An 11466-nucleotide genomic window follows, 5' to 3' on the forward strand; every position below is an offset into this window, starting at 1 on the left:
AGTGTTTTACATCTTCTATAATAGGTCCCATGTGCGACATATTAGTAGAAGAGTCCTACAATGTCAAGACGATCTGAAGCGAATTACTCTCAAAGTCGATTATATTTAAGCCTCATTCAACCGGAGTCTCAAGCCCAACTCTAATTGCCAGCGCCTCCGTTTGAATATGTGAGAAAACATCTTCAAATATTCTAGAGATATTACCCAATTTATACAAGAGCATGTACATCAATTTCACAACATGAGAGATATTATTTTACTTTAATACACACACACACACACACACTTAATGTTTTATCTTTTTTTTTTATAATATTTTATTGCAATCAAAGATAATATAGAAAAATTAGGAATAAGATTGGTATTTTAAGAAAGGGGTTGACAAGCACATTTCTCTTAATAATAGTATGAAATAGATTATGGATGTCCTGATTATAGAATTAAATAGTTCAGAAACGCGAAGCATGTGCAGTTACAAACAAAGCAAGAACACATCATGCAATGTAGTGACAATTACAAGTAGAGTGATGAAGCAAAATCTTTTAATGGAATAACTTTCATTTATGAACATTTTGTCTACAAATTTTGCTAAGGTTTGTGTGTATGTAATTTGTGGTTGTAAAAAGTGTAATTCGATGCAGTTGTCGCACTACAGCGTTAAACACATTCAGTAAAAACTACAGGTTAATTAAGTGATACATAATGTAGTAAGAATGTTTAGTATGTGCAGACATATGTATGCCCATATTGATGAATTTTTCCTTTTAGCTATGTTACTACTTTATGTAATCCTAAAAAAGACAAGAGTTTTTTTTTTTTTTATATTTTTTATGTTATAAAAAAATTATATCTCGTATATAGAACATTTCTAATAAACACTTTTAAAATAAAGATCACACTGCAACTTATAAAGATCATTTAAAGGTGTATTTGCTCCAATGGGAACCCTAAATTTGGGATTCTATTGTACTAGTAGTGTTAACCGAAACTTAAAGTTAACCATTAGAGCTTAATAACAAAATATATCACTTAGTGTTTCAAAATTGTGAGAATGAATGTCAATGGTAATATATTTGTTTTATGTGAAGTTTTCAAAAAGACCACAGTAGTTTGTTATTATGTGAAGTGTTCAAAATGAGTAATCACTTCACATTTTGTTTTGTCACGGATGTGACTCTATATAAAGAGCACTCCTGTGTGTGATTACAACACACATCAAAGAAAAGAAGTGAAAGTAATAATATCAGTATCCCTTCCTTCCTATTTTCCTGGAATATTTTTGTTATAATTACGAACTAAATAGTGTAATATTTTGCATCCGCTTCTCTCATATCCCTAGTAAATATTATCTCTCTAACTTTTCCTATTTATAACACTTTAGAAAAAAGTTTTCAATTTTTCGGTTTGGTTGCCTGCTGTTTCTGTTTTGCCTTATACAACCACTGTCAAATTGGCAACTTCTTATGCTGCAAGCGTTGTTTGTTTCCATCTCTCTTTCCTTTTCCAGATGCCTAATATATATTTGGTTTTGAACGAACATCGTACGGACCAACCAAACCTTCTCTCATAATCCGCACAGCAGCTCCAAGAGTGAATTTTCTTGCAAACAAGTAGCAAGGAGCGACTTCGGAATTCGCACGGCAGAATTCCGTTCGGCCTTCAGACTCGTAGTATACATGTTCGATATCCTGTAGAGCAAGGTGAAATCAGTGTTAGAGACTTGTTTTTAGTGTCATGTTGTTTCTACGTAAGCGGTTTCCACAGTTCGGCGCTGCACTTTGTGCAGTCGCACTTTCACATTGTCCGACTAGTACATTGCTCCCCTCGGAGTGGTAGCTAGGGTATCCGGCGAGTACATTACCGTTATTCGCACTTGAGAAGTGAAGCACCGGAGAAAAACCTCGATATAAGAACTCACCTTAATTTCTCTCATCTTTTGAGGCCCCGCGTCTGCAAAATCGAACTTTATAGGGTGCCAAGATCTCTTTTTACTTCCTGCTGCTGACTGATTCCATGATGTGTAGGTCAGTGCTCTTCGTTCAAGTTCGTCCTCGAGTCCACTTATCTTATTACAATACACAAATCATCAAGAGTTTGAATGAAAAACTCGCCAATAGACATTCCGAAATCAGTTCAAATTTAAAAAGTTAACGTAAAAAAGATTGAAAAACATCGGCTTACTGCAAGTAGTGTCTGGACATAATGTTCGTCGGGGATACAATTGCGTTTTTGCTCAAATGTCTGCAATAGATACTTGATATCGAAATTGAATGCCTGTGAAAAACAAACACATGCAAATACATACTCTTAGAAGGTCAGAAAATGGCTAAACCTTTTTCTTCTTTCTCAAGTAAAGCTTAAAAAGGATGGAATTAACTCACAAGAAGTTTCCTCCTCCATTTTAAATCTCCAGGCGGCCATCGCTGAAAACCGAGCAACATTGCAAGGTATCAAGATATAAACAATTTACAGATCACTGTAAAGTAACAGTCTTCAAAACTCTTCAAAATGTTCCAGAAAATGGAAATAGGACTTGTAAATGCCTCCCTGCATACCTTACAGAATTTCCTGAAGACGGGAAAGACGGTCTTGTCATTGACGATGATTTCTGCATGTCTTCTCACCAAAGCTATCCACTGCGATCAAGTTGACATTACCTCAATGGAGGAAGAATTAATATGTTGAAATGAAAAATTCCAAAATTTAGAAGATTGTCTGCGTATCCTAAACTGTTTTCTTTTTTTTTTTTAAATAATTTTTTTCTCAATTTAACAAATATACAAGGATGATAACAGATGTAAGACCTGGGATCCTTTACGCCATCTCTCCTTAGGTATAGTAGGTGCCATCTTCGGATCATAACGAAATGCATGACCATCAACAAAGCTATAACGCACAGACTAAAAAAATTTCAGCTTCGCTGTTTCTTCGATGTGCAGGAAACACAAGTTTAAAGGTATTTCAAAACAAATCCATTTGCGTTATGCAGATACCATATATACCTGTCTACAAAGCTTTTTGGAGAAGAGATTATGTAGTTGTAAATGTAACTGAAGTTGTATAGAGGTACACAGCTATGGAATAAGCAGATGAAAAGAATTAGTAACATGATTCAGAGGTTTTTTTTACACGAAAATTTAGAAAACTGGCTTGCAATGTGGTTGGAAGAGGTTAATATGAAAGAGGTGAAGAGCTACCTGTCTGAAAGAAGGACAAATCTTTGATTGGCTGGATCGCGCAGAGCTTCTTGGAGTAGTATGCGCTCTGCTTCTATCATGCTCGATTCCCCCCACCCTACCTGAAACAAAATTTTCAGTCAATGTTAAAAACAGCGTAAGATACGAACAAATTGAATCCATAATTGTAGAAGTACTTGAAGAAGCTAAAAGTGCACCTGAATGCTGTTGTTCAACTGTCGACCATGAAAGAAAGCAGACCTCGTGGTTGGTTCATCAAACACAAAACCAGGCTCCGAATGGATATAAATCGAGAAATTTGCGGCATCACCATTCTGCAAAGGTCCCAACAAAACATATCAAAAGATGCAAAACCTCTCTCTCTCTCTCTCTCTTCATGTTTTGGTTATGATCTATGAACCCTCATTCTTGTTATTTGTTTTCTTACTCAGTCCTGATCCAACCATTTTAAATGGATGTAAGATTATCAAACAAACCTTGAAGAAGGTGTTCCATAGAAAATCAAGAGGAAGATCCCAGCGGGCAAGGAAGAGGAAAGCAACTTTTGGAGGGCCTTCAAATTGATTATCGTGAATGGCAGCGGGAAACCTTGTTGGGGATGCAAAGACTGGTGGTTGGTCCTTGGACTGAGAATGGATTAGTCTAAGGAAAGCCAATAGACATAGCAAGACGCTGAGAACGATGAATAGCCTTGAAACGAAGCTCAAAAGCCGGCTCATGGATGATGAAGAAGCTCTCTTCTTGGCCATGGTTACTTTTCCTCTCATTTCCTCATGCAATCTGTGTGTGTGTGTGTGTGTGTGTGTGAGAGAGAGAGAGAGAGAGAGAGAGAGAGAGAGAGAGAGAGAGAGAGAGAACTGAAGGAAACGTTTTGAACCGAGTCAATCAATTAATAAGGAAAGCTGAAACTGCACTTTTGCGTTTCTGTTTCTCCATTTCTGTTATTTGTTTAGAACCCAGCGGCAATGAAACGCATCCCTTCCTCATTTAAGGAATTTTTCTCCAAGCATCTTTCTGTTAATTAAGTAGTTTTTAATTTGATAATTTAGTTTTTTCGCAAGTAAATAGGAACAACATCAGCTGGAACATCAAGAGTTTCACAAGGGGTGTCTTTATTCAGTGAAGATAACTTCGGTATACACAACAAGAACAATGTTCAAATCCATAAAAAATTAGAAGTCCCCCAACATTTGGGTGGAGGCCCCTATTCCCTAGACAACTTTACATTACACGCTTTCGGTAAACTAGGAGTTCATCTTACATCAGCTCTTTCTCTGTCGTTGCCAAAACTACTGCATCTAGTTAACAGTCCACTAGTGTGAAGCTCAAAGAATCGGTATTTGGTCGCAAAGGTATCTTATTTGGTGTTACTCATTAGGTAAGCTACTATGCATCCCAACACAGCACCTGCAACAACCTGAGACCAAACCAAATGAAAAATAGTCACCAAGACTTGCCGATTAACTACGTTGTATGGATATTTTAGCCCGAATTATTCTAAAGCAATACCTTGTGATTGTTTCATACTGATAAAATTATTAGTGATCAGCGAAAAATACACGACGGTCAATGAATAACACTCCAGTCTTGTCCGGTGAAACAACATCTACCAAATAACATCATTTCCAGACACGGAAAGAGGAGTATTGCATACGTGTAAACGAATTATCATTAGACAGCTATGTCGCACATCGTGTCATTGCTTACAAAACATGTTCAACTGATTTACTTCTCGGGGTAGGAAAACAAATTATGAGAAAAACAATCCTTTTATCGTTAAATCGGAGATTCTGTATTGATTTGGTGGGTAATTTGAGGACCAAAATGCAGAATGGGATCAACAAATCATAGGCAGCAAACACAGCTAATCTCATGACAAACTCAAATCTCAAGGGATGTGCAACAATCAAGAGTAGTGCAACAAACCTGTAGCGGAGTATGTCCAAGTGAATCGCGCAGAGGTCTAACGCTGGACAAAGGATGCTCTGGAGGAAGCTCACACACTATTTGGTTCAGCAACTGCAACAATAGTTCACGATTATCACACACACAAGTGTGAAAACATTCTACTTATCAAGCAGTCTGATATGTTACTGTGCAATACTAATAACTCGAGGCACATATCCAAACAAAAACCAACCCAATCGATTTTTCAAATTGACATTCTAACAACATAACGAGTTGAAAAAAAAAACAAGATTACAATTTTATGTAACGCAAAGCTCAAAGAGTTACCTCGGCTTGCCGACCAGCATGAAGTCTCACTCCTGAGGCATCATACATAACCTGAAAACGTTCACATATGTTTACCAAAACGGCGACGTTGCAGCTAAACATGAAATGAAGGGAAAAGGTTGAAATTTTTATACATACAATGCAAGCTAAGACAAAGGCAATGGCGAAGGCAGGTCCTCCGGTGCCGTCCTTAAGGCCAACGGCGACGGCCAGAGCCGTCACCGTGGCGGAATGTGACGACGGCATCCCGCCGGAATCGAGCATTTTCTTCGAGTCCCATCTCTTTTCTTTGTACCTAAAAACACTCACAAAAGACTGAATTCCACACCAATTTCACCCTAGAAATTCCAAATTTAATTTCAAATCGCAAAATTGAGCTGCAGAAATGAGAGATTGTACTGACCAGGTGGTGAAGAGCTTGAGGAACTGAGCGAGAGCGCATGCTAGGAGCGCAGCGAGGAGAGCGAGGTTCGATGGGATCGCCGCCGCCGTCGACCGCGAAGACGACGTCGTCGCATCCGCAGCCGTCATCACCTCGTCAATTCTCTCTCACAAGAGTCAGATACCGGGGGAACCAGAAAAGAAGGAAAGAGGAGGAGCAGTATGAGTCGACTGGGCCCCACAGCCGAGTCCAACCCGCCAATCAGAGATGAGCTGGAATGCATTGTCTGTTTTTATTTTTTTCTACTTTGATCACATTAAATATGCACCGTCCAATCAGGAGAAAGGGTTTGCTGGATTTTTTAATTTATTTTCCAACATTTTTTTGGGATCAATGCGATGGATTTGGTTTGTGGAATTTCGGTTCTCTGTGGAAGAAGTAAAGTAGTTTCCATGGACGAAGAAATTCTACTGTTCACAAGGATAAGTGGAGTTGGAGATAAACTTCGCTAAAGCTGACTAACGAGTCAGTCTAACGAGTTATTTTTGTACCTATCTTTCGTATGCGGCACTAGACATAAGAAGTAAAAAGACTTTCTTACTATTAATGCATAGTTTTAATGACGTCACCGGTCCAACGAATATTGCTAAAAATTGGCCTCAATATTTGTGGATATTTGCATTGTTACATCAGAGTATCTCTCGGGGTCAATTTCACAGTGGGTGGGTCTAAGTACGATGCGCATCCCACCTAGGGCAGCTCTCACATTAGGTCCGATTAGCGTAGATCAAGGGACATCAAAACATAGAGACCTCGTAATTTGGAGATGATTCCTAATAAATGTGGTAAGATATGTCGACAATGCCCCCTACAATTCCTTTACAATGCCCCCTCTGGATTGCAGATATGTCGACCTCCTAAGCCGAAAAACAAAATTCACAACACCCTCTTAAGGGATGACCTTCTGAGCATCGTCCTCGGGAGTTGATGCTGATGAAGAACCGCTACATTTGCTTGGCAATGGTGTATTCCTTTGAGAAGTGCGTTTTGTCAGGACAACTGCGGGCACCTTCTCAAATTCCTGGGCAGGGGGGGTCGTTCTCGCTGTCATCTTCGCCGTTGAAAACTGGGAGGCTCTCTTGTGCGTTCCAGTGTACCTTTCGTCATTGCTTCCTGCAATCCACCATAACAAAATGTTCATCGCAGTCAAATCACTTGGACCAACACAGAGAGAACTAGGAATGTCAAAATGTGAATTTATATTGATAGCAATCAATTGGATACAGTAGCATACATTTCGGCTGCAGCCCGCTACTCTTATCGCATTTTTTATACCACATCTTTAATAGAAATGTAACCCAAATGCGTTGGCAGACCCCACTTCTATTAGAGATGTGATACAAATGTGGTATAAAAAATGTGATAAAAGTAGCAATTTTGATAAATATAAGACATAGATGGAGTGAATTGCAGGTGACTCATGACTATAGAGAAAAAGGTGGTGGGATTCATTGAAAGAGAGGGAGCTAAAGATGGTGGAGAAGGGATGATGGTCGGGTAGGGGTTTAAATCCTAACAGAGATTTGACAGAATTCTTACTTTTGGATAAAATTTGTTAGCAAGCTTTACCAAAAGAGCACTTTTCCGAATAATTTATCACCACATGGATTATTAATCCGATTTGGCCTTGCAAACATATGATACAAGTTTGCATGTCCCTTTTTGGTTACTCGTCTCTCTGAACACGTGAATCACGTGATGATGAGAGATTCAATGGTGACAAAATTGTTCTTTGCAAGAGAAAGACTTGTTTTGAGGTGCGTCGACAATGTCTTTTGTAAGACACATGTATAAACACGTCCCAAACGAATCATTCTCTATATTTATACAAACGCTAGTTTATCAAGAATACACAAGAAAAACACATAGGATATCAAATTGGGACTACAATGTCTTTTGTCAGACAGCTTAACAAACATATTTTCTTTGGAAAACACAAATAATCCGCAGCAGCGAGTGGGCAGACATCTTTCCCAAATGTTCCCACTTGTTTGTCCAAGACAACACAGATGCATCGTCACATGCACAAAGGATGCAATTCAAACACACATGCCAGCAAGCTTAGACAATGCCGGGAAACTTGGAACTTGCGTGTGACGATTTTAGTTCTTTTGATGCACGGCAACCCGATGGATGTCCATCTCCTTCAGCATGACAGAACGCCCACATGAGTCACACGGGGCTGTTCTCGACCCACATGCACTCTCGTGCTCAGACAATCCTCTCATTCTGTCCCGAACATCTATAGCAGAGTTTCCAGCTTGAACCATGTCCCCACAGAATCGACATGTGATTAGGCGAAGGGGGCAAACGGATGCTTGGTGTTGCACCTGAACACACGGCAAAAACAGAAAATTTCAGCCATTAGGCCCGTTACAAGAAATTCATAGTTAATGATCTAATTTGAAAGAAAACTTTTAGCAATGAAAGTAAATGAAAAATGTAATGATGCAATACGGAGGAGGGGTAGAATAGTTCTTACCATCTCTTCCTTCTCGAGCACAATTCCACAGGAGCAGTGAAGTGGCTCATGGAACACTTTCAAGTGCTTTTCCATTTCCCCCTGATGAAAAGCTTGCTCACATTTCGGACAATGGACGTGATTCTTGGCCTCCTCAACCCTGAGAACAACTCCGCAACCAGCATGCTGACAAACAACATTATGTCTGCTACAATAGGCTTCATGAAGCGATAATGTGCGACTGGGTATATAACGCTTACAATTCTTACACTCTACAGTATCCATGTCCATTGGTGATGAGGAAGAAACAGCCTGCTGACCTATCGTCCGATTACTGTCATCTTGAACATTCACTGATACTTGGTACTTGGTTGTTCCCTTAAACCCGTACACACCAACACTGTAAGTTACTGCTTCCAAGCTCTTGTCTTTTGAGCCAAGGATCAATACCTTCGAACCAATGTCATGGGATGACCATTCATGCTGGTGCCTTGTTGGGAATATTAGAGGATGCTTGGAGATGTAAATATCAGTATCTCCAGAATTTGGCTCCGCTTCTATCCTCACCTCAACTTTCGCATCTCCCGAAGCAATTTTCTCCCAAGTATCATTATCTATGGTAAACTTGTAATACGTGTAGTGCCCTTCGTCAACTGTTCCAGATTCTAACGTTCCAAATATAAGTGGTTTTAGGACATTTTCATGAGTCTTCTCCGAATCATTATCAGCACCAACTATGTCAACTTCAATATCCGTTTCTAGAACAGATACACTTGAAGAGGGTTTTAACTCAAGGACCTGTAACTTATATACCAGCTCCCCGTAGTTGACTGTAAATATATCATCCTGAGAAAGGGTGGCATGCTGACGAAGGCTTGTTTCGAGGATGGCCTTGTGATTGGGCAAGTCTGAAAAACCTATCCTAAGAGGTTGAAGTTTTGCATAAGTCCCTTTAGAAAGCCAGACATAGAGAACTTCTATCAAAGGAATATTTGGTGTATCAGTCGGAAATAAGTTCTGCCATACATGAGGAGGAAGCCCAACAAAACCTTCATCTGCAGTGAACTCCAAAACGCCTGAATGCGTGCTCCTACCCTTCTCCTTATCAGCATCAATTGTTTCTGACGAGCCCCCTTGATGTACTGTTGACAACTTAAAGTACAAGGGACCTTGATCAAACGCACCTTGATCTTGCAATTCGTTGAAGCAGGAAGCTGGCAACTTAATCTTATCTCCACTACCCTGGCAACGTACAGCTTCAAATACGCGGTAAAACATGATTCCCCGTCCGACAAGTAAACTTTCTTGCATTTGTTGATCAGCCTGAAGAAATATAGTTGGAATTATTAAAAAAAAAAAAAAAAAAACCAATTAATCAACTGAAAAAAATTTGAACCTCCCACATCACTACCCTAATAACAAAGATAAAATACGGCTTTTTTAGGTAATGTAGATTAAAGGAAGCAGGTCCATACTGATTCAAATTCATGTGATACATATTTGGTACATTTAGGACGGTAGGAACAAATCAATAGCCATTAAGATTTACACGGGCACATTGTAATCATAAGGCCTATGCTCCGAAAAAATAAGAATAACATCTGGCACTAGCTATTCGATTCCAACGACATTGATTGCCATTGTGTGTTCTAAAATTTACAGGGATAAACGAAAAAAGCGAAGATTTGCTATCAATAAAGTCATAAATTTTCAAAGAATTACTCAATTTTCTATGAATCGAGTCATAAAAATTTGAAGAAATACTCGATTTTCTACCAATAAAGTCATGAGCTTTCGAACAACTAGGCGATTTTCTACAAATAAAGTCACAAAATTTCGAAACCCAATGCAATTTCAAACACCCTTTCTAAACAGTGGGAGCAATCAGTGTACAAAACAAGCTTAAATTCAAGAAGAAAAAATGACCAATTTCAACAATCAAAAGCAATCCGGAAATTAATTAATGGGAATTGAGAAGGGACCTTGAGTTGGGCTTGGGCGGCATCGAAGAGGCGTCTGGACCGCTCGGCGTCAATGGCTTCTCTCTGCTTCTTACCTTCCTCTTTGGCCTTCCTCTCCTTCTCCAATTTCCGCCTCGCACTCTCTTTCCTCTCCTTCTGCTCCTTCTCTAGCTTCTCTCTCGCTCTTCTCAGCTCGAAATCCATCTCTCTCTCTCTCCCTCTGCTCGTTGGTCGTCTTTGGAAGCTTTTGATGTTCTCAGAAATCAGAGTCGGAGTTCGTGTTGGTTAAGAAACCACAGAACAGGAAGAGAAAATAGAGGGCATTTTTGCTCACCATCATTAGTATAATAATGCTTACTTCTTATTTATTAGATGGATTTGAATTTTAAAATTCACATGGATAATTACAAATTTTAAAATTTAAACTTATATATCTGTAATAAATAAGATGATGAACATACACTACATTAAATAGTGGTAAACAAAAATGAAGTTAGAGAAATTAGCTTTTAATGTTCTTCTAGATAGGGCTGGGTTCGGTTCTCATCGGTTCGGTTTTTTCTCAAAACCGAAACCGAATCGAAATTTCGGTTCGGTTCGGTTCGGTTTAATTTTATTTCGGTTCGGTTTCGGTTTTTTTTTTTTTTTTTCTCCCTCCAAAATTATTAAAAAAAAAAATGGAAATATGAAAGTTCACATTCAAAGCCACTTCTTCAAAGTCATCCACATGAAAACCTACAAGTATAAAATCAATTTTACACATCTACATTTGACATAAAAGGAAAGATATGCCATTTGAGAAGTGGTTACTACTATCATAACCTTAGAGACCATATTCAACAACAAAACCACAATGAGAATCCAAAGTTTAAGTCTTCTAAGTTCCAACTAGAATCATCAATCAAGTCTTCCAATTTCCAAAGTCCAAACTTCAATAAACATCAAAGTTTAAGTCTTCAAAAAGTCCAAATTTAAAATAAACATCACACAAGTCAAATAAACCTTCAACGTTTCATCATTTCATGTCTTGGGACAAATAAAATCTTCCAAGTCCTCAAGCTCAATGCTTAGGCGGCCTAGGCGGCAACATAGCACCTTTGTTTGAGTTTCCACTTGCCATTTCTACATACAAATAAAAAATGAAACATGTCAACATGATGTAAAGCAAGC

General features: G+C 38.8%; 3 protein-coding genes across 3 annotated transcripts; all 3 read right to left on the reverse strand.

Annotated features, from left to right (window-relative positions):
• Positions 1 to 1244: 1244 nt before the first annotated feature.
• LOC103938819 (glycosyltransferase BC10-like) lies at positions 1245 to 4148 on the reverse strand. Its single transcript, XM_009348863.3, has 10 exons — positions 3674 to 4148; positions 3395 to 3511; positions 3198 to 3298; positions 3003 to 3074; positions 2805 to 2886; positions 2556 to 2636; positions 2382 to 2423; positions 2182 to 2274; positions 1919 to 2065; positions 1245 to 1688 (listed from the first exon to the last, which is right to left on the reverse strand). The coding sequence occupies exons 1-10, from the start codon at positions 3962 to 3964 to the stop codon at positions 1512 to 1514; spliced, it is 1203 nt and encodes a 400-aa protein (XP_009347138.2). The 5' UTR covers positions 3965 to 4148; the 3' UTR covers positions 1245 to 1511.
• A 144-nt stretch (positions 4149 to 4292) lies between these two features.
• On the reverse strand, positions 4293 to 5987 carry LOC103938820 (uncharacterized membrane protein YuiD). The gene is made up of 5 exons (XM_009348864.3): positions 5836 to 5987; positions 5571 to 5727; positions 5433 to 5483; positions 5124 to 5216; positions 4293 to 4614 (listed from the first exon to the last, which is right to left on the reverse strand). Exons 1-5 carry the CDS (start codon positions 5961 to 5963, stop codon positions 4555 to 4557), a joined length of 489 nt encoding a protein of 162 aa, XP_009347139.2. The 5' UTR covers positions 5964 to 5987; the 3' UTR covers positions 4293 to 4554.
• A 1678-nt stretch (positions 5988 to 7665) lies between these two features.
• On the reverse strand, positions 7666 to 10630 carry LOC103938821. Its single transcript, XM_009348867.3, has 3 exons — positions 10318 to 10630; positions 8357 to 9658; positions 7666 to 8204 (listed from the first exon to the last, which is right to left on the reverse strand). Exons 1-3 carry the CDS (start codon positions 10498 to 10500, stop codon positions 7977 to 7979), a joined length of 1713 nt encoding a protein of 570 aa, XP_009347142.1. The 5' UTR covers positions 10501 to 10630; the 3' UTR covers positions 7666 to 7976.
• Positions 10631 to 11466: the final 836 nt, after the last annotated feature.

Source organism: the organism of the source record quoted next, unplaced genomic scaffold (assembly GCF_019419815.1).
Source record: "Pyrus x bretschneideri cultivar Hongxiangsu unplaced genomic scaffold, Pyrus_bretschneideri_v1 Contig12, whole genome shotgun sequence".
Taxonomy (NCBI): domain Eukaryota; kingdom Viridiplantae; phylum Streptophyta; class Magnoliopsida; order Rosales; family Rosaceae; genus Pyrus; species Pyrus x bretschneideri.

Excerpts from the sequence above, each read along its gene's own strand:
- LOC103938819 (XM_009348863.3), bottom strand. The coding sequence starts at position 3,964 with ATGAGAGGAAAAGTAACCATGGCCAAGAAGAGAGCTTCTTCATCATCC. Across the intron at positions 3,299-3,394 it reads AGTTGAACAACAGCATTCAG|GTAGGGTGGGGGGAATCGAG; the intron begins GTGCACTTTTAG and ends ATTTTGTTTCAG. Across the intron at positions 2,066-2,181 it reads ATGTCCAGACACTACTTGCA|ATAAGTGGACTCGAGGACGA; the intron begins GTAAGCCGATGT and ends TATTGTAATAAG.
- LOC103938821 (XM_009348867.3), bottom strand. The coding sequence starts at position 10,500 with ATGGATTTCGAGCTGAGAAGAGCGAGAGAGAAGCTAGAGAAGGAGCAG. Across the intron at positions 9,659-10,317 it reads CCGCCCAAGCCCAACTCAAG|GCTGATCAACAAATGCAAGA; the intron begins GTCCCTTCTCAA and ends ATATTTCTTCAG. Across the intron at positions 8,205-8,356 it reads TGCTCGAGAAGGAAGAGATG|GTGCAACACCAAGCATCCGT; the intron begins GTAAGAACTATT and ends CCGTGTGTTCAG.
- LOC103938820 (XM_009348864.3), bottom strand. The coding sequence starts at position 5,963 with ATGACGGCTGCGGATGCGACGACGTCGTCTTCGCGGTCGACGGCGGCG. Across the intron at positions 5,728-5,835 it reads CTCAAGCTCTTCACCACCTG|GTACAAAGAAAAGAGATGGG; the intron begins GTCAGTACAATC and ends GAGTGTTTTTAG. Across the intron at positions 5,217-5,432 it reads ATGCTGGTCGGCAAGCCGAG|TTGCTGAACCAAATAGTGTG; the intron begins GTAACTCTTTGA and ends CTATTGTTGCAG.